This window comes from Siniperca chuatsi, linkage group LG18 (genome assembly GCF_020085105.1).
Source record: "Siniperca chuatsi isolate FFG_IHB_CAS linkage group LG18, ASM2008510v1, whole genome shotgun sequence".
Lineage (NCBI taxonomy): Eukaryota > Metazoa > Chordata > Actinopteri > Centrarchiformes > Sinipercidae > Siniperca > Siniperca chuatsi.
Window position 1 is genome coordinate 4,396,222 of NC_058059.1, and position 22,714 is coordinate 4,418,935.

The following is a 22,714-nucleotide window of genomic DNA, read 5'->3' on the forward strand; positions in this document are numbered from 1 at the left end:
TGTAACATGAACAAATTGCTCCAAACGTCAAAAACTGGAGGATAAACTTATTTATTTCACTTTTAAAACAGGGCAAAAGAAGTGCGACGCTGTCACAGTACATTTGTAAGTTGATCCCACAGCATTAGTATGAACAAATTATTTACAAAAAATGTATTTCTAATTACATTCAGTTTTAACAACTTGCTAATAACTAAACTTGTTTTAGAAATGTCTGCTTTAGGTGAGAGCTTCAGCCCAGCTTCTTTCCACTTAGCTGAGAGGCTGAGTATCATCTGTCTTCACTCTTACCCACATCATTCTGCTATAAGCTCTAAAATCAAAAGCTTAAGAGTGGAGACTGATAAAATAGCTACAAATCTATCATTGCTATGAGCCCCCCAACATTTTGTGTAGTCCACAGGAGGAAATAGTACTAAAAATGTAATCAGTTCTTAAACTAAATTGTGTATGCTTCTTTACTCTTTAAAAGGAATTTGCGATGGTTCTATTTTAGCCTGCGTCAACTGTTAAACTGCAAAGTCCAGGGTTATGGTTTTAGGAAATGTATAAGGGTGAGCAAATGAAACATCTAATGTGGAATTGCAAGTACATCATTCTTATAAAAATCAACTCAAGTACTTAGTACAGAGTAGATCCTTACTAAACGCTGGACTTTGCAGCCCTGCACTTGTATTAGCCACATTTTTAGACAGAAAATACATGATACAGAGACTAACTTGACTATATTAACAGGATGGTTTCAGCACTAACTGGCAGCACTCAGCACATGTAACAAATACCAGGTACACTGACAGAAAGGTTGAAGTGTCAATGCTTATACTGAAATTAAACTGAAATGAATCTTAAGTCTTCATTATACTAGAACCTGTGAAAAAAATGTCCTGCTAGCCCTCTGTGGGAGGCCTGGTTCATTCATTCAGCAAATATATTGCAGGACAAATTTTAAATTGACTCCTAAAGGAGAAAAGACAATAATAAGGGGACTTTAGCCATGAGGCACTTCACTAGTGATTTCATAGGTGCACTAAGAGCACCCGTTATCCCATCTGAAACTATATTTTCCTGTAACACTAAGGCATTTGGGCTCGAATGTAGTCACAAAAACTATTTTCAGACTGTCAGAGAAATTTTAGTGACACTATTTACAATCCAAACATTCAAAATATGTGCTATGCCACTACAACATTGTACAATGACACAAATATAAAGCCAAGCAAATAATGTACATGAACTCTATTTTGTACACTAAATATGACACACTCCTCTCGACTTGTCCCCCCATCAGCACCAACGAGGGGTGTTTTCACGAGAGGGACAGAGTCAGAAAGGTCAAGTCTTATATCATAGGGGTCATGAGTTGATGACAGCCCTCTGGACTTAATAAAAATAAGATGATATTCATCTCAAGTCAATCAATGATGTTTTACTAGCAAAAGGAACTATAAATGGCAAGAATAAAATATTTCAGTCTATTAGCAAAGATCTGTTTGTTTCTCTTTACAAACCTCTTATAGAACATACATACATTTATATATTAATATATCTGTAAGAAAAGAGACGCGACCTGACAAGTTGGCTACTCTTACAAGTCAGTCTTCTACACGAGCATGAATGATGGCATCAACTGTGGCATTAGGAGCTGCTGCAAGAGCTTTCATGGGGAGGGAAGGTAGCATTATGACCCTTCCTCCCTTACTGGAACTAACATGTAACTTAAAACTGGGAGGGAGAAGATCATTTTGAATCTCGTCACGGCAGCAGACCAGCAGATGGTAGATCCTCGAAACCTCACATGCAGTTCTGTCCTCATGTCTCAACACTGGAAAGATGGAGAAGCTTCACATTGTCATTTTGCAGTGTATGTACTGAATAAAGATTCAGAGGTGAAAGGAGCTTACTAATCTGGTTTTACGTTTTCATCTGTGTTACCTGTGAGCCTCAGAATAAAATGGGTTTGCCAGCAGTTTTTTCCTGGACGTAGGAGGTGAAGCGCTTGAGGAACTTGGGGTACTCCCTCTTAGCCACGGCCCTGAGCACGGAGGCGGGAGCCCAGCCTCCTGGATTCACTGCACACAGACACAGGATACCAACTTTACTGAGCAAGAAGGTTTGAGTTAACGAGCACATCGTAATATGTCAAATGAGTTTTTATATACAATCAATATATACTATCAATTTTAAAGAGGAAAAATTATGCCCCCATCCATGGTTAGTGTGTTGACATTAAAAACGTTGAATTCCAGGAACTCAAGTGGATAGTTAAAAACAAAAAGCCCTCAGGCGAGAGAAAAAAAGACTTTCGTAAATTAAATTTAAGACTTTTTTTTGAAGAAACTAAATTCAGTGCTTGGTAAGACTTTCCAAGACCTGCAGATAGCCTGATCATTAGTGTCAACTGAAGCCAAAAGAATAGACGGACACACACCATTGGCGACGTAGGTGATTTTACACAGGATGTTGTCTCTGCTGATCTCTTTATCTCCCTCTGGTGGGCTGACCAGGGTCTGACAGATCATGCCAATGTTGATTTTGGCACGGACACACTTGCTGGTTGGCTGTGTGGGACGACAGGACGGAGAATTAAGAAAAACAGCAGCATGTTTATCATTCAGAATCTCAATGAATGCATCTGAATGGACTGGATCACTCACCTGTGCATCGTCATGATCCACAGAGAAATTGCAGACCAGCCAGGTGTCTGGGTCATTCTCATTGTTGGTCAAGATCTTTCTCATGGCAGACAGGTACAACACGTCCCTCTGAGAGGCAGGCCACACCCGCTGCAACACAGATTATATTTTATCATTTCAGATTCAACAGATCATATACAGTAGCAAAGGTGATGAAAACGAGCAGTTCCATTCCACTGTCGATCAAGTGTGGCGATTTTGTTTATGATCTTGTAGCTCTTACCTTATGCGTTTGATAAACAATCGTTGCATTGTCTGACAATGTCTCCACAACGCTGAAGTTTTCAATGGTGGCTAAAAGGAGCAGAGAACATGGGAGTATTACAATGAAGTTGTCTTAATCATAAGAATTTGTTTTAAGCTGGCACTGATTGAGAGTTAAAAGACCTACTCTCCCAGTCGTTGCGGTACGCAGTGTCCCAAAAGTAGTGGCAGACCTCGTGACCAGTCACCCCCTTTACCGAATGGGTGGCCTTCAGCGGGTCCAAAACAATCCCATTTTCTTCCACCTCTCTCCTGTACACCTGCACACACATGCCAAATTTAAATGAGATCATTTTATAATCACATTTTAGAATGTGTATACATGTATTAGTCTTTGACTGATGTTTAAGAAAACACAGTGGTCCATTTATCTGGTAAATTCCAGACAAATGTTATTTTAAGAACAAATAAAATTGACTTAAAACATTTTTTTTAATACTTTACTGTGCGACTCCGCCAAAGGATTACATATAAATCTGCACTACTATGTGATTTACAGTAACAGAAATCTGAATGACATTTTTAAAAATCCTCCTCATACCTTCATTTCTCCCTCTTCTATAACCAGCTGCCAGTTGGCGTCTCCACCAACATCCTGCAGGGAGTAGGTCATGTGACTATGCACCATCTCCTCCACCTATAACACAAGGCCAGGGACAGAAAGAGGACGTGAATTAGATTATGTGATGACAACTTAAAAAGGTCCTCGGATATCAGCGTGGCATAATGGAGTCAATGTGTGCAGAGAACCAGACAGAGACAACAACTGAAACACTGTCTCAGACGCTGCACCTAATGAATTTTCTATACAGTCAATACTGTGCATGTCCTCTGAGGACACCAGTGTTAATTTTAACAACAAAAACTATGACAACAAATATTGCTGACGACCTTTTTCACGCTGAAAACGAGACTAACTGAATAAAAAGTAACCTTTGAAAACAACTGACAAAGGGTGTTACAATTTTTATCAATGCTAAAAACTAAATGATAATGTGAAAGATGGATGAATGGACATATAAATTGATTACTGATGTAAAGCAGTCTTGCATGCATGTATGGAATCATACATTATGCTCCCGACTGGTTAAAAGAGTTTCCTCCGTCGCCCAAAAACATCTGTTCTTCAGAAGTTGATTAGCTGCTTGACCTGCTGCACTCATAAGCAGCATCTTGTATTTCAGTAATGTCATGTTTCTGCCAGTAACGTATGACAACATCCCCATATCTTGGACGGCAAAAGTAACATTAACAGTACATGCAGCTACAATTCCACTGGATTTAGACAAGAAGCGTCAACAAAGCAGCTGGGACAAACCACTAAAACATGCAGACCACCACAAAGACATTTAGAAAAAAGGTAAGCTAACTTTAACATAAAGTTATCAAGGGCCGTGGATGTAACATGGTAACTTTAATTTCAGCGAGTGAGCTGCTCTGTTCAAACAGCCAGAATTTGGGAGTGACTCTGGACCCTGTGTGGTTGAAACATTAACAAAGTGAGACTCTATATTTGAACTTTTATGCTACACAACAGACCTAGTGGAACATTGTTTTTTAAAACATTAACAATCATTATTTCACACACAGATATAATGAGAGCTCATGCGTCAAGCTGCTACGGTGAGTTAAAGAGTCCTCCTGTGTATTCATGATAAAGCTTAGGCAGTTACTGGGGATTCAACAGCCATGCAAACATGGTGTTTAGTCTAAATAGGTGAAACACAGAGGGGAGGGTGACTGGCTAAGCCTTGGCAGTGAGTTACCTCTGCGCTGAATCTGTGGACATCGTGAGGAGGGGCCATGACTATCAGCGCAGGGGAGGACTGACTATGAGGCTACAGTGAAGATGAGACCCGAGGGGACGATGGACAAAAAAAAAAAAAAAAATGGAGGAGAGGAAGATACAAAGTTACACAAAAGGATGTGAGATGTAAAAATGAAAGAAGTGTGAAATGAGAAAAATAAGGAACAGGAAGAAATGGAGGTGGAACAGGTGGAATGATGAAAGTACAGTTTTAGGGAGTGGGTTGGACAACCTTGTCAGAGAATCTGTGTGTGCCAGCGCTGGAATAGACGTCTCCAGGGGGGACTGGGCTGGATCTCTGTATTCTTGTCTTCTCAGTTTGAGACTGGACACACAACACAGAATTTAAATCAAGAAGTTAAGCAAAAATAATTTTATTTCACTATTTTTTAACATAACTACCTTCAAGGCATCTTATTGCTTTTATTTAACATCACCTTAGCACTTTAACATTCTTTAAGTAAATGCTGTATCTGATCTTTTGCTTACCTGTTCTTCTATTTTGTCCTGTCTGTCGAGAGCAGCCTCAACTGCATCGAAAAATTCATCCTCATTAATGAGGCTGTTTGGACCCTCCTGCCAATAAAGTGGAGAGGGAACGTTACTTCAAAAGTTCTTACACGACCCAAAATTCATGTCGCACTAATGGTGAATTTCACGAGTACTTTACCTCATAATCTGGACCCCCAAAGTGAGACTTTTTCTTCAACTCATTGAGCGCTGATTTATAGCCTTCTTCTATTCTTCGCCTCTTCTCCATCTCCTACACACACAAGAATCCAGAATCATTAAACAATCACAATTGTGGAGAGGAAGTTGGAAAGATGCTGACCTAGCATCATATCCCACAATAACTTTCTCTCCTGCATCTCTCTTTTTTCCCTTCTCTACTGTAGATAAACGAAGAAAAACTATCACTATTGCCTGATCAATAAAAATGTATGTAATACAGGCTTTCTTTCGAGCAAGTAGATGAAACATGGCTAATTAGATCCAAATGTTACATACCTTATCCACTCTCTTTTGCCAGCTGTCTTCTCTCTTCACCATGAGGTCGATACAGTGGGACAGAGTGGCCAAGATCCCAGCTGTGGTGGCCTTGAATGTGATGGCCTCACCCTTAAAGTCTATGCCATTGATTCCCTTGGGACTCAAGGACAGGAACACTGCACAAAAGAGGAGCATGTGGATTAAAACAAATGCTACTTGTAACACACATCAAATCTGTACAGACCAATGACTTAAGTGTTGGGTCAATTCCTAAACAAATGTTCTCAATTATTTTCATGTCAGTGGGCATCCCAGCTAAGATTACTCCTTACAAAGTTAAGAGTATAATATTAACTATGAGGAACACAACAGTTTTAAGGTGCTTACTATGACAATGAGTTCCTACATGAACACAATTCTTTGCCAAACAAAAAACAACAGTTATGGTTATTTCAATAGCGAGATTTTTGCCTTTTGTGTTTTTGTGTTTGCTCGTCTCACTGGTTTAAAGTGGGTGGGCACCAATCAGGATTTATCAATATTTTAATCAAAATGTGATGCTGGTTGTTTCTTATGTTGCCAGGCCGCTGTAAATTAAATCTGATTAAACCACATCCACCCAGTTCTGATGATGCAGTTTAGAAGAGCTTTTGAGTGCTAAACTCTTAATAAATAATACCCCATCATGTTCATCCCAGACTTTAGGCTTGATTGTTGCCCTTTTAGCAATGAATATTTAAGGTTATAGAAAAATACTCTGAAAGCAAGTTTTCAGGGACTTTAAGAATTCTGCATTACTCACGTTTTTCTTTGCTGCCATTGTTGTTGTGCAGAAACTCTCCATCTGTCCGGGTGTTGGGGAAGTCATCTTCATCATCCTCCACGACTGAAAAAAGAGAAATGAAATTTCAGAGGAAAGGCAAACACAAAAACACAGAATAGGTAGTTGCTACACACAAGCCTTTTCTTGTAGGACTCCAGGGCAGGGTAGCGCCTTGTGGCCCATTTGCAACTTAAGCTACAGCAAACCATAAGACTGACAGAACTCTGCTGTGCTGGACAACATGACAATGGTCTGGTTTCATCTTTAGAATGGACAGAGAGAGAAAGAGAGAGAGAGTGAGGAGCGGAGAGCGAGAGAGGTGAGGAGAACAAAAGCAGGGCTTCATTCACTGTGGTCATCCACAGGCGCCCAGTGCAGGCTGCCATGAGCAAATGTTCAGCCAGCCAAGATGGAGTGAGGGTGAGGGGGCTTGTAGAATAACTGCTTTCTGAGTTACAACGCACACACAAACACATTCCATATAAGATTCAGTAAATGTTTCTTCTAAACTCCAAATATTTTCACTATCTATATATGGAATATGGAAGCTAAAGATTCTCTTAGACATACCAGTGTCTTGTAAAAAAACAAATATATTTTTGTAATCAATTCTCATTTTCGGTTCCCAGAATTGACCTATTTTACTTAAGTTTAATTCAACTTCTTTCTATTATGTCCACACATTGCTTGACCTAATGCAACAGCTATCTGACAAAATAAACCAGGATTCCTTTAAAAATTATTTTCATTATCCAACTATCTATCTATTGGTTAGTTTTTTGATTTATCAATTAATTGTTTTGTCTATAAAATGCCTAAAAGTAGTGAAAAATGCACAATATAATTTCTTGCATGTGCCGTCTTCAAATTGTTTTATTAGACCAACAGTCCAAAACGAAAAGATATTCAGTTTACTATATATGACGAAGAAAAGCACCAAATTTTCATGTTTGAGAAGCTGGAACTATTAAATATTGGGCATTTATTGATGGACTAATCGATTAATTAACTAATCGTTTGAGCTCTAAAATAAACCTGGAATGCTTTTGGAAAGTGGTATTTTTACAATTAAATAATCTTCACTTTTTGCCCCAAATCCACCCGTCCATCCAAAAATCTGATTCCTACAGAGTAACAAAAGAACTGTTTAATAGGAGTGTAGGTGTCTGTGGGTCTCACTTTTATCCCTCTGCAGCTCATCCTTAGACACGGCGTCTGCACAGCCATCAAAGTATTTCTGGAGCGTGTCCACCTGCCTGCACAAGATATCTCTGAAGGTCTCCATCTCTGCCAGCTTCTCTCTCAGGCTGTGACCCTTCTACAGAAACAAGCAACAGAGGGGTTAGGCCTTTGTATATATTTACATGGACCACAATGCAACCTTTCCAGTACGCATGTGCTAACACATGTGCAGTAAAAACCCCTCATGTGTGCAGATACAAAACTGAAGCAAATGACTTCTTCAACCACAGTAAACAATTTACCAGAAGACTCACCTTGAAGGAGGATGTGGAAGTGGCAGAGTAGCCGCTGGTGGCTGATGCGAGAGACAGCATGGAGCCATGTCTCCGCAGACTGGACTCTGAGCCATATCCAGAATCGGCCTATGAAGAAATGCACAGGTGTGGGGGAAAAACAGACAGGGCAATGAGGAAACAAGTTAGTGATGTTGTCACAAAGGAGCCTTAACTTAATAAAATACATTAATAAGTAGTCATTTGAACCAAAGATTTGATCAAAACAAAAGACCATGCATGAGAAAAAGAGCTAGACTCAAAAACTAACTAAACTAAAAAAAAAACCCAGCCACAATTCAGCAGTGACTTATTAAACAAACCCAGTAACACAAAAAAAGCTCAACAACTACTTATCCTTCACTTGAACTGATCAAAGTAATCTCTGTTCTAGCTGTCCTTCTGATCTGAAGTGTCCTCATCTGACATCTTTAGCAGAATCAAACCATCACTCCACATCATGCAAGTATGTATCAAACATGTTTCCAATATGCTACTTTGATGCAGCTTTCAGTCGAATCCCATCTATTCTGGTGTTTTAAACATCACATCAATCTGTTCTCTTTCCTTGAAGTACTACATACAGTATGCAGATGTAAATTATGAATTACCTTTTTTTTTTTTTTTTAATGATTTTTGTGTTACATCCAAATATGTACACAATTAGAAACTATAAAAACAGCTTTCAAGAAAGGCTTCATAATATTTTGACAGGATACAGTGACCTCAACAGCAGCGCAACATGACACAGATTTAGTAAACATGGCAACACAACTGAAACATCAACTGACTTCCTGTAAACCTGACTGGTTCCCCTTTCCTCTTACATAACAGACTGACCCTCAAAACAGATGGCCTGTGACAGGAGAGAGGAACGGTTTAACGACACTGACAGATTGTGGCAGGGAGAAGAGATGTGTTTCCCTTTAAGAGAAACTTTCTGTTTCAACCACAAGGGGGCATGAAATGTTAATGCACGTGACTGGCATTTGTCAGAGCCTGGGGTAACTGTCGGTCAACGACCAGAAGAAACTCCGCCTGCGTTCACATGGATTTTAGTCACTGCCGCTTGCCCTTTAGCCAGCATACTGCTACCACACTGACTTCATTAGCACAGATAACACTATTTAACTGTTTGCATGAGGGCTGCTTAATCTTTTTGATGACAGAAAAAAATAAAAAAGATTTTGTTGCAACTATAACATTTGATAAACTCTGAAAAAACAAAATAAAACAGGAGTAAAAGTAAAATTATTCAGCTGCTGGACCTCCTGTCAACAATCTCAACTGTACAGTAATACCTACGCACATGCACATGCACATGCACATGTTCTTAAGGTGTGTGCAGATCGGCAAATACTGAGTAATTGTGTGAGTGTTAGTGTGTGTTTATGTGTCGGATGATTAAAGCCCCAGTGCACACACACTACTGACTTTGGACAATAGGAGATATAAAGCTTGGTCCTGATAAAAATAAAAAAAATAAAAACTGCCCAAGGCAGAAACAGACCTCTCCAAGTCACAAAGCTGTTTTTAGTGATAAAAAAAATAATCAAATTGCCTTTGAAAGATGATCATACATTACCAGAATTGAGATCATATGGCTCTCACTGCACATTTAAAATATACAACAAACACAGCTTACTTTAATAGAGAAAGTATCCTAGAAACTAGTGTTGTTTTCATATTTAGATGTTTCATTGTCAGACAACAAGACTTCAGTGTTAGGTGTAGTGTGTTGTGTCTCCATGGAGACGCTGGGCTGCAGAGTGCTGTGAGTAATGTGGATTAGGAAAGGAAGCAGGGCCTTCTAGCAAGAGGAGTTTTCAGTGGTGACTCATTGTGGGTGGGATTGTGGCCTGGTGTGAATGCATGTGCATGTATGTGCACAAGACTGACTCCCTCCTGCTCTGTCTGCGTCATGGTGGCTCCCTGGTGCTGGGTTGAGTGAGTGAGGAGGGAAAAGGAGGGGGAAGAGGGGGGATTTCCCAAAGTAAAGACCACGAGTGAGCATGCATGTGTTTTGGCAGACAGACTCACAACTATGGCTCTCCTCTGGATTACTTTATGTCTGCCTCACATTAAGACTTTCAAACATACAAATCAGTACAAAAACCCCAAAACTTTTTGTTGATGTTGTCCACTCAGAAATCATGTTTCTCTTTCCTCTGTGGCTAGATTGAATAATAAAGCCATAAACACTTGATTACCACATGTCACATGGGATTCTTTGTTTCATCAACAATGCAGAATATAATTTACATATTTGATGGTTACTGTGTGTATTTAACCATAAACATTTTGTAGGTCTTCCCTGCCTCCATTGTCTTCTTCTCAACAGAGTAAAAGACAATGTCAATAGTAGGGATTGCATGCAACCTGCTTCCTTTGTCTTTCACATTGACTGAATACAATGGGTGCTACTTTTGCTCTCCTTGCACTACAATGCTTTTTCACAAAGCACTTAAAGGCTGAACTTGTATTTCAGCCCTGTGTAAATTCACAAAATACTGATAATCAGGCAAACAGCAAAGCAAGAATGCCCTGATATAGTCCAGGGCTAACTGACTCTGCCCCAGGACAGGTTAACCTCAACTTTTCAAGGTTGTCCCCAGTAAAATCATTAAAACAAGGTTATCTGTTGGCTGTGTGTTTCACAGAGCTTTCTCAGCGAGTCTTGTAACCCTTTTCAGAGTTACCCGTGTGTTAAATGTCTGTGTATGAAAAGAGATGATCCTAACCCTGAGCCAACTGTTAGTCCAAGGTTATTATAACTTTCAGCTAAGTGGGCCCTCCGTTAAAAGCATCATGTACCAACAGTAAACCATCTAGGATAAAACTATCCATGCAGCATACATGCTTGTACAAAAATCTTTTATGGACTAAAACACAGGCGCACAGGTTAACACAAACACACACACTTGCTACTACAGTGTACTGTGCTAAAGACAAGTGAAGCAATCAGTAAGTCCTAGAGTCCTACAGACTTGCCAACAAACGCACCAGTGGTGGAGGGATGATTATTGTTCCCTGGAATCCTCCCTTCTCTCTCCTTCCCTCTCTGACACTCTGATAGAAACACACACACAATAAACACACACATTCACAAATCCAACCTTGTATTTGATGAGACTTATTTGTTGTAAATGTGACAAGGACTTGGTTTCTTTTGATACAAGCAGTTTATTGTCAGCTGTGTTAGAGTGTGCATGACATACCCTGTGCAGCTCAATGGAGTCAGTCCACTGGTGTCTGTGCTCTGGGTCTTGTGCTCTTGATACCAGCAGTTTATTGTCACCTGTGTTAGAGTGCGAATGACATACCCTGTGCAGCTCAATGGAGTCGATCCACTGGTGTCTGTGCTCTGGGTCTTGTGCTCTTAGGTACCACACACTGTCGTTTACACTGATGTCCAGCCGGCACTCATCAAACTCATGAGGCTAAAAGATATACACACAGAAAAAGGGAAAGGACACAGGACAAAAAGTTAGGTTAGTCAGTGGGCATTGAAAATATACCGCTGTTGATCCCTTAAATATCTGTCATTATTATCAAAACCTCTCTGGACATCAGATAGCCGCCGAGAGAGCATCAGATACTGGAGGATTCTATGGAACGAAGCCAGTTATGGGAACCCAGCTGGCTTGAGCTCTGTGATAATGTTGTCACACATTTCTTAGCTTGCTGTCATGTTCATGACATGTTTCATAGCAAGAGGAAATGCAAATCCCTTTCCCGCTCAGGAAGAGCGGAGGGAGGCATATGTGAGGTGGCCATCCATGTAAATAGCTATTAAAATGGCACTGAAATAGCAAACTGCTAATCTCTCTCCTGTGCGTTACAGGGTGGGTGACAATCTGTTCCTGAGATGGCTTTAACAACTGGAAACATGGCAATCCTCCACAGTCACAGTCATGTGACTTGAATTTCTTCAATGTAGGCCTATCTATATATCTAACAGAGACAGAAAACAAAGAAAACAAAGAAGAGTGTACCAGAGGTACAACAGCCTCCATTTTCAGACACCGTCCCATAGGAGGAGAAGTGGCAGATAACTGGCCTTTTAAGGCAACTTGCAGGATGAAGCATATTCCTAATAGCTCACCAGTGTACTGTCAGCGCCGTAAAACTGCTGCGCTTGCATGGTCAGCAACTTGGGACTGTATGTGTGTGTTGGTTGGTGTGTACAGCAATGGTATTTACCTGTGTAGTATTTACCAAATGCATCAGGCGTTCTGAAAGGACAGTGAGTCCCAATGCTAAATCACTCTCAAGGTCTAATCACAGTGAACGAACAGGCTGATATATGTGTGTCTGGCTTGTTCAAGCGCAGCTGAGGACACAGCTTGAGAAGGACTAAGAACTGGAAATGACAGAATGAGCAGAAATGCCAGAGACTGCAGCTAAGCTGTAAGCAAGAGAGGAACCACATGAGGAGACGGGGCCTTTACATTCCTATGTTGGCCACAATACTATAAACACATCTGGGATCCCTGTCTTAGTATATTTGCAATGGACAATAAGTGCAATCATTTACTATGGAGGGCCAAAAGTCTGCAATGTTGCAAAAACCATCACAGCCACTGATTTCATTTATCAGCACTTTTAGTCAAAGAATTAACAACTGTAGTGCTTTGATTAATAAATCTATTTATTGATTCGTTGGGGCTAGTGAATAAATAAAGTATTGTGAGTTACAGTATTATAATTATACTTTATTGATTATTCCTGTCTACCTACTCTATTTAATCTATACAAGATTAACACAACACACAAAAGTTTACATTCACTGAGACAAGGTATAATAAAACAGGCACATACAGTATGATCATTAACAAATGCAAGCTCGCAATCTAATATCACCCAGTGAATGCAAGTGCCCAGAGACAGCCTGAGCCCAAACCATTACTGAAGACTGCATTACTTCAGTGTTTTGGCAGAGTAATAAATGGCCCACTATGGTGTCTTTAAAGAGGTTTCATTGGCTGTGACTCTGACTTGGCTGTGTTGCCTGACACCTGGATGGCAATGAGGCCAAGACCAGATGCTCAGTGTCAATATGCACAACATGAGGCTGAATACTGAAAGCTTTCCAAATGAGATGCTCATTCAAAAGTTAGTATGACTCAGTATGAGCACAAGATTAACACCAGTGGCAGAGATGGACGAGAAGAGGAAGCACAAGCAAGGAAGGAAACAAGGGTGATGCATCTTTAACCCTCCATGTGTTATAAAGGAAGGAAAAAAAGATCAGCGCACAACCTCAACAGCCTCCTCTTCTCTTAAACCCAGGATCACACTGAATATTTTAAAAATACAGCCTCAACAACCCACTGACTGGACTACAACTACCAGCTCAAATCTGCAAAAGCCATGTGAATTAAAATCCAAAAAAGAAAACTTAAAAGATTTCTTCTGCTGATTTTTTTCAATACAACTATTAAAAATGGGTAAGAATCTAAATCTATACAAGCAGAAAGAACTGACCACAACATTTGAGAACATAATTAATATATTCCCCCACGTACCTATTACTATTCTACACTAAAACCATGTGAAATTACAGAGAATGCTGGAGTGTTCCTGCACACAACTTGCAAGTGTTTGGTTGGTAGATGGGATTTTAGTGTCATTGAGAAAATGGGTTCTTCTTGATCCTCTGGACTATGGGGTCATGGTTATTACTGACTGGTAAGCAGGGTTGAGGAATGAAAGCCTGCACTGGGTCTAAGAAGGTTACTGGGATCCAAGGCTACAATAAACAATAATCCATCACGGGAAGGTCATCATAGCAGCCTTGCACTTTGATGAAGATGACATGACATGCTGACGATGATCTGAGCCTGGGCCATATGTGAAAGGCAAGCAGACAAAACACAAACTCTAATGAGTGTTTAGTTTGTGTCTCTGTCTATGTCTATGTGTGCATGTGTGTGTAGGTTGATGAATGAACAAACAACTAGAGAAACTCAGGGTAATATAGTACAAAGTCAATGTGAAGAGCTAGAGAATTCCTGTTACCCAGTGCATGCTGGAATACCTTCCAGCCTCCGGTGACCATGCACAGGCAGGTATAAAGAATTTGATGGATGGATGGATATTTTAAAAATGATTGCAGCAAACCACTTTAGATCCCTGAACAAATTTCGATTATCTTGGTGGGTGAAAAGGACAAAATCAAATCAAAGAGGCAGTTAGTCTTTATTGTGCCTGGAAAGCTGTGTTCCCACAATGTAACTTCACAATACATTTTTAGAACTATCCGGGACAAAAAGCAAGGCAAGGCAAGGCAAGGCAAGGCAAGTTTATTTGTATAGCACATTTCAACAACAAGGCAATTCAAAGTCCTTTACATAAAACATAAAAGGCAAGTAGACTGTGATCAAGAGGAGATGCACTTTGTTGGCAACAACGTTAAGGTACACTGTGGTGTCCACGTGATGCTTAAGGGGCCCATTGTGTGTGTACCAAAACGACCACTACACAATCAAGTGCGGATAACACAAATGTAAGTCTTGCCCACTGAGATACCAGAGCAGACACAACAGCGCAGTCTGTCCTCCCCTTCTGTGGGGCCCAGCAATAACTATATCCCACATTCAGATCATCAGTCTTTGATTCTAGGGACTCATATCTGTGTGTCTCGTTTGTTCTGTATGGTCTTGTAAGGGAGCATGTTGGGGAAGAACGGGAAAGGGAGGGGAGAAACAAAAGTTTATGAAATCATATACCGCTAAAGATTTCAACTGTTGTTTTTTCTTGTATCGCAGTGTAGCAAGTAAAATTAATGCTGAAATCAAAATGATGAGACAAAAACAGCTTTATTCTGTCTCTATTCTCTTCAAACATAAACTTCCTACTCGGCTTCAAAAAGACTCCCCTTCTGTCCTCTCCCTTCCAACACGTTTTGAGCTGGTGTACGTGTTTGCAGTCACAGTTTCCAGAACTGAATGGATAGGAGCTCCCCTTAAAAAAGCTTGTGCTTTTCAATACCTAAAAAAAAATAAATAGAGGGACTGGAACCAATGCAAACACTGAGAAACCCCACAAAGCTGTACCAGACCTAACTGAATTTCATTAGTCATTTGTGCAAATTTAAACATAATTATGCTCTCTGCAGAAGAGATTCAGACAAATATAGTATATTTGTACTAAGCCCTGGTGCCAGGAACATCTTTCTGTAGACTCTGGACACCAAAATGAGATCCCTATGGCCCCTTTGGAGGAAACACTGACTCATCAAGTGGTCAGAGTGAAAGACAGGGAAAGGGAAGGCAGTAAGAACAACTTTCTGTCATTGACACACACACACACACACACACACACACACGCGCGCGCACACACACACACACGGGAATGTTGTTCTTGAACCTTCTTATGACCCCCAATGTAGAGGAAGTCACATGAGGAAGAGTCTCAGATCCTGGCTGAAGACACTTTACAATTTCCACAAAGCCTGACGTCACCCGCAACTGTCTATTCAACCTCCACTTGACCCTTTTTTCCTCTCTCTTTCCTTATCTCTTTATCCACCTCGAGTGGTTCATTGTGACAGAATGCCACTTCCAGTGAGGGAATGAATTACAAGTAGGCCAGTGTGCTCTTATTAACTGACCATGAATCTAAAAATGGCAATGGTGATTAGCAGCCTTTTTTAGGTACTGTTGCAAAAGCAGTGTTGTGGAGGCACATTTGCACCAACAGACAACCTTTCCCGACCTCTCTTTCTTCAAAATGCAAAACAGGCAGAAGCTTCATTAATGACAATTGAGAATTGTAGACAACCAACAACTGTCAAGGAGAAAACTATGGGTAGTTCTGTTATACAATTGTTAGATGTGAAACTGTTCTGTACATCATGCATGACCCTGTACCTCATGGTAAGCCATTGATGTACAGAACATAGGGATATAATTGGTTAACATTAGCCGATGCTACAACTGTATTTCAAAGTGAGCTAGTTAAAGTTTCTATTTAATCCAGTCAAGGATAATGTTGACTTACTGGATAACCTGTTTACTTAATTGGTAATTTACTATTCAAACATGACTAGTACTAATGCTATGTGTCTGTAACATTAGTTCTCTGTGCACAGTGTCATCAAGTTACCTAGTAATGAAGGTGGCTGTGAACACATAAAGAGGGTACTTATGAATTACCTATACCTTTGTGTAGACAGGTGGTGGACACAATGAAATGAACAGTGTACAATGCAATCCAATCCAGCAGCTCTGAAATGAATAGCCTACTTCCTTTTAGTTGAGACTGTCAAACAGATTTAGTTTCAGATGTTTGTCTGTTGAAATTTGAGGCAGTAGTTTAGAGGGGTCTATTTGATTGTATTATATTGTAAGCTGTTCTTGTGGCTAATATATTGTCTGTCCCAAAATGTCCCACCTTCTAACAGTGCTCTTGTTGGGTACGCCGGGTTTGATTGAAACCAGCTACGGAATTTCAGGACACAAGGCCAACCATAAGAAACATAACACAGGAGAGAAGAGTGGGCCACCAGCAACAAGCTGCAGGAGTCAGATTCAGTTCATCCCAATCTTGGGTTATTAGACTGCGTGGATATTTCCTCTATTGAGAAATGCTTCCGAGCACTTGCTGTGGTTGTTCTGCAATGAAGAAATCTCACGTTATCTTACGGGCCTATCCAAGTTTGTCAACTTTAGTGTCCCAACTGAAATCTGTGAATGATTTATAGTGCAACCTACAACCACTGACTTCCCTCTGAACTTAATACATATATGAACACTGTATGCACACTAGAGCTATTAGTCGATTAATCGATCAACAGAAAATTTATCGGCAACTATTTTGATGAAAATGCCAAACATTTGCTGGTTGCAGCTTCGCAAATGTGAGAATTTAATGCTCATCTGTCATATTATAGTAAATTGAATACCTTTGGGATTTGGACTGTTGATAGGCCAAAACAAGACATCTGAAGACGGCACCTTGGGCTCTAGGAAACTCTAGGCATTTTTCACTATTAACTAACAATTCATCGAGAAAATACTTGGAAGATGAATCAATGATGAAAATAATCATTAGTTGCATAAAGTATGATGAGAGCTGAGTATTATCTGGGAGCTCTTTTATTCTTATTATTTATTATTCAGAATTCTAATCTTTTCTATTCCTACGGTATCAACAGCCTCTGACCCAAGTTCCTAACTTTGGGCCAAATTGAAACAGCAAAGTAGGAAGCCTCAAAACTGTTAACATTTAGGCTAGTATGGTGTAAATGCAAAGATGGTCTATACCAAGCTGAAACAATGCATGGAAGCAGAAGCAAAAGTCACAATAGATGTGAAAGTTGCTATTCCCTCTTACTCTTAACTAATTAAAAAAGAAAAATACATCTGGACACACAAGTCTTACGTCTGAGAACATACTGTATCATGGTGCATTTGTGTCTGAGACTTAATGTGAGAGCCATGAGGGGAAATGACAAGATGGAGAAATCAAAGAGAGAAATACTGTTGAAAAAGAAAAAAGAAATTCTGTTCAAAAAAGGCAATAGCTGTCTGTGTATGACCATTACTAGCTATAACTCTTTACTATTTATGCCCCAGACTTCTGAGGCATATTTCCATTGGAATGAAAAATGACTACAGTAGAGCACCACATGGAGATTAATATTTACATAGGCTGGGAAAGGATGAAGCTGAACAAATACAGCTAATAGCAAAGCCTGCTTTATGCTGCCTGGGAACAGTAACATATTCATTTCCCTTGTTACTGTTTGGAGAGAGACACAGACTGAGCTTCAGTCAATGACTGACCTGGGTTCCCACTGAAACGCGATGAAAGGTGAAACAGTGTGAACATCAAACATTAAACACTGTTGACACATTTGGATTTATTTTCTCTGTACTTAACAGAGTGTGGCAGCTCTTTGTATCTTTGAGAGAGGATATTATTAAAAGTCTGATAAGCATGGGAGTCTCTGCTTCAAATTACTGTATGCTAATGCTATCACAGCTACAAACTGTTTAGAGCTGCATTTCTTGGTTTATCCTATACTGTGACACAGTATTACTAGTCTCATGATGAAGTTTCCAGTAAAGTGTTACCACATAGCATGTTGTTTTGTAACTAGAACAGTCACCTGACAGGCCAGTTACCCTAAAGCATAACTTGGGACATAATCAGGAGTTTTTTGTAAAAATAGGTTATCACCTGCAGTTGAAGAACAAGTTTGAGAAACTCCAGGGTAAAGTTCCTCATCTGATAATAATCGACAACAGTGAGTCAAGCCTTAGGCCTACACATGGATCCAGGAAAGAGCAGTCGTTCCTTCATGAATTTAAGAGAAACATATGGTGGATGCCTGACATCTGTATCACATCTAGTATATCATATGCCCAACTTCTCAAAACTATGTGAGAGGCTAAATGAGAAAGAGAGGGAGGTGGATAGAATGTCCATGGAAGCAGAAACTGAAAAATCTATCTTTGCTCTTTAGATTTCTCCTTACTGTATGTGCTCCTCGTGTGATCCGCTTATCCCATTCATGTTGATTTGAACGGTAAATTACAGCATTAGAAAATCATGGCTTTGTGTTAATAAAATGTAAACTGAAAAGCTTTGGTCAGGTAAAATTGAAGCTGCATTTTATATTACAAGGTTAAGACAGCACTGCAACAACTGGACACAGAAGATAAGAAACATTGAAACAGCGTTTCTACTCTTGCTGAAATCTCTTCTGAGTTCCTGTGCGATTTCACAGTGTGAAGAAATGTCAACCACACAAGCGTAGTTGTTTCCACAAGCAAGCCCAACCAAGTGCACTGTGCAACACGCAATTTAAACTTATTTTCTTTGAGAAGGAAAAAATGTTGTGTTATTGCTTGAAATTGGAACAAAGCATGTAATGTGGGAAAAAGCATGGCCAAAAGGTGAAATTCCGCAAATTTTATACAGTGGTGTATTTGCAATGCAAGAGTTAGTCTTTCTGGCCAAAACAGACAAAGTTGATGGCACAATTCTTGTACTAGCCTTCACCTACTTTTTGATCACAATTAACAACAAAAACTGCCTAAGCATCATTCAGGCAGATAAAATTGTTAGTGGCTACACAGACTATCAAGACAGATTTACCAGTGAGTTCATCAGCTGATGGCAACAGTTATTCCTTAGTTTATTTGTTTTGTTGATTTAATCTTATTTCCCCAAACTGCTGACCTGATTATTAAAAGGTTTACAAAGCTATGTCAGCTCCAAAATAATTGAGTCAGACTACACCGATTAGCCCCTACTTCTTACAGCTAGTCAATCAATATAAGGAGAAGGTCAAGCCTCCATAAAAATGCATCCCTTTTAGTATGGCTCATCTGTCAGTCACTTCTGTTCAATCATAAGCAACGTTGTGCATCATTTGTTGTGGTTATAATGGGCATGCAGCCAAATTGCCTGAACACCACACCTCCTGGCTGTTTGGGAAGGTCAAACTAGGTCTTGAATAGCAGTGGATGTGTGACATAGTAAGTTTTGCTGTTTGGTGGCTTAAATAGCGAGAGTGATGGTTCCTCCTTTTTTTTTTTAGCAGATGTAGCCCTCTTACACAAACGCGTCCATTCTTGTAAGACATTTTGAAAGGGCCGATATTGCACAAACGAAAGTCTGCATTCAAGAACACAGAACTCACGCTGAATACATTCTCGTGCTTACAGTTAAGCGATTGCGACACACTGAAGCACAGTTGACAGAAAGAGTGCTGCTTTAGAGTCAAGTATCTCAATAGTACTCACAGTAATAACAGCTTTGCTAAGGCAGAGGGAACCCCGACAGCCATACTCCGTCTCATCCTGAGACTTGTAGTAGCTCAGTGTGTTGTTTTTCAGGACCACCCAACGGTCCTGCCATCCATGGATGTAATTTGTCCACTGAAAAATAAAGCACTTTTATCAATATCTTTGTATGCAGAGGGACAAAAAAAAAAAAAAAAAAATCATCATCTACAATGTAATTTAATATTATATCTTTGCAATAAACACCACCTTACTTAAAATGTTCAGTTGTCATTGAGACTACTACTTTGGTTCTTTTAAGTTGATTCAAATGGTATGTTTAGAGGCTGCACTTTGTGGTGGTGCTATATTGAAACTGTCTATAGAAAAGATATTGTATATAGAAAAAACATTAAACACCTTACAATATAATTTAGTCTAATACAAGAAAACCACAACATCAACAAAATTACACTAAGTCTTCATTAAAGGACTATTGGATTGGATTGTTAAACTGGAGAGTAGTTTCCATTTTTCTAGTAACTCAGTGTATATTACAAACATAAAACATATGTACCTAATCTGAGATGCTTGCACAACCTGAGTTAGGACAAGTGGGTGTGAGGTGTAGACTCATTAATCCTCACAAGACCTATGACGTGTATAGGGCTTAGTATGATTGAACAGGTGAGCTTTTCTGAATGCAGATCTGCTTAATCTCAAAATATGCTTGGTTAGCGGGTCAGCATGCAATCTGTTCAGAGACAACCAGCGTACAGTGTGATTAATACCGCACTGGCTTGTCAGCAGCTTAAGTCATTAAAACTGTGGTCAACTTGCCCAAAACAAAGTGTTGCACAAGTGAGCAGAAGCATATGGCCAAATAGGTTACCAAGACGTTGTCTAGCAGCAGACTTAACTGCTGCTAGACAACTAAACAACTAGCAGCAGTAAAACAACTGTTTACCCAAGAAAAACAGAACAGATCAACAACAGCTTGCAGTGTTGGTATTTACACAGTGCGCCCAGTTAACAAGCAAAGTTTACTTATACCACTATCCCAGAAAATGTTTTCCTGCTTCTTGGATACTGTTGTTAAAGCAATATTCACAGTAACACTGGACATTTGCCCATAATACTAACACCATTTGCTTTTTCCACATTGTTATCACAGTAGATATGGCATAGGAATGTGCAGCAGGCCTGCTTTAACCTTTGAAATTAGCCCTTCAGTAGTCATTTAATAATAAGATCAACACAAAGACATTTTACCCTTTTTGATAGGGAACCGCTAATGTTTGCACAATGTACACTAGGCAAAAATAATAGTTGCCCTAATTATTTATACTGGTAACAGCATTGTGCAAACGCTGCCATGGCTAACTGTGATCACCAGATACTTGTGTACAACTGGTGCACAGTACAGGTATAACATTAATACACAGGTTTTACAATTTCACATATATAAACCTGGAATGAAATATACACTTTTACCTTCACCCATTGCAATATTACAATGGGGATTACCAGTGTCTTGGAGCAATGTGGAAATGTTGACGGACGGTAAAGGATTCTGGATAACCCTCCCAACATAGACATGCCCTGATTTGTCACACATTATCAGTTTGCCTCATTTCACCCCGATATGTAAACAGGCGCCTCCCTGGCAGTTATGCCCTCGGCACTTGGCAGTGACATTGACCGAGCTTGGTAAACTTGTTCAGTTTAGCTAAAACGTGACTTAAATTACCTTGCTGAGGACTCCGCTCAAGTCGACGATACCAACAAGATGTCCAGACTCCTCTTTAGGCTCTATATCTTCCTCGGAACCGGAGGAGTTCCAGCTCTGGTTATCTGACATTTTCTTTACGCTTTTTTGGCTAACGCTTTACAAGCTGAGTATAAAAACAAAATAAACTTAGCATATGGTACTCAGGTTAGTTAAGGTTATGCTGACAGTATTAGCTGAGCTGTCTGGACCTTAGTGGTAACAAGCAAATAAGGATCAACAGTTCATGTTGCGTTATTATCGACTAGCTAATAGCTCTAAGTGCACGAGGAGTTAACCCAAATAGCTGCGCTCTTGACAGGATCGATAGCTAGCGTCCACCGCTTACGTTGACCTTAGATAGCTAAAGAGGTGGACACATTTTGTGGTCAAATTGTCCAGGTAAACGTTAGCTAGCTAAGCCTGTAACGTTAGCTGTCAACTCTGCACTGCAGCCCCCTTTTCTTCGGTGTACGTTGAGTCCCAGAAGTGGCAGGAAAGGATGAAACGCAGACAGTTGTGCTCAGGTAAGCTTCGGCAGTCACAAGTAATCCGTCGCTGACTTTCAGATAAACGCCGTGTCCGTGGCAGCCGTTGTTTTCCTCTGTAGACTGATGACAGCTCTCCAGCTCAACGCCATGTTCAACTGACGTCTAGAGCTTCTTCTCGCTGGGTGAGCGCGTGTTCCAACTTGTGTGGTGCGCAGGGGCGCTGGCTCGGGTGACGTCACCAAACACACTCCTAAACCAGGCTCCTCCTCCACTGAAAACACACCGAGGAGTGCAAGGAAATAGAACAGGAGGACCAAAGTGGATCAAGTGTGATGCTCCAGATTATTGAAGGTGCAACTATTAGCCTAATTTAGCTTTTACACACTGGAAGGGAATCCCTGAACTCTGGACTGAATTAATTATCTTTACAATGCTTTTCCTACCAAAACAAACAATCATTTATACATTCAGGTAAGTATTTATTCCTATTTAACCAGTCTGTGGGCCCAAGGGCAAAAATTAGCTTCGGGCCTACCATCTTCATTGGTTACCGGTAAGTTTTAGAACTGATTTAAAGATTTTACTGATTACCTTTAAAGCACTTCATGGTTTAGCTCTCAGTTATA

At 40.0% G+C, this 22,714-nt stretch overlaps 1 protein-coding gene across 12 annotated transcripts; it reads right to left on the reverse strand.

Moving 5' to 3' along the window:
• Positions 1-35: 35 nt before the first annotated feature.
• On the reverse strand, positions 36-22,263 carry LOC122865700 (ceramide transfer protein-like). Of its 12 annotated transcripts, none has more exons than XM_044174498.1 (19): positions 21,580-22,263; positions 19,851-19,985; positions 11,310-11,531; positions 11,095-11,160; positions 8,074-8,181; positions 7,757-7,895; positions 6,557-6,640; positions 5,773-5,930; positions 5,435-5,527; positions 5,254-5,340; positions 4,997-5,089; positions 4,724-4,795; positions 3,499-3,594; positions 3,085-3,217; positions 2,917-2,987; positions 2,655-2,783; positions 2,429-2,558; positions 1,933-2,069; positions 36-1,822 (listed from the first exon to the last, which is right to left on the reverse strand). In XM_044174498.1, exons 1-18 carry the CDS (start codon positions 21,688-21,690, stop codon positions 1,942-1,944), a joined length of 2,055 nt encoding a protein of 684 aa, XP_044030433.1. In that variant the 5' UTR covers positions 21,691-22,263; the 3' UTR covers positions 36-1,822; positions 1,933-1,941. The 12 variants fall into 12 exon arrangements, with proteins under 12 accessions (XP_044030433.1, XP_044030434.1, XP_044030441.1 ...); XM_044174499.1 differs by having other exon boundaries at positions 36-1,839; XM_044174506.1 differs by lacking the exon at positions 11,095-11,160 and having other exon boundaries at positions 11,415-11,531.
• Between the last annotated feature and the right edge of the window lie 451 nt (positions 22,264-22,714).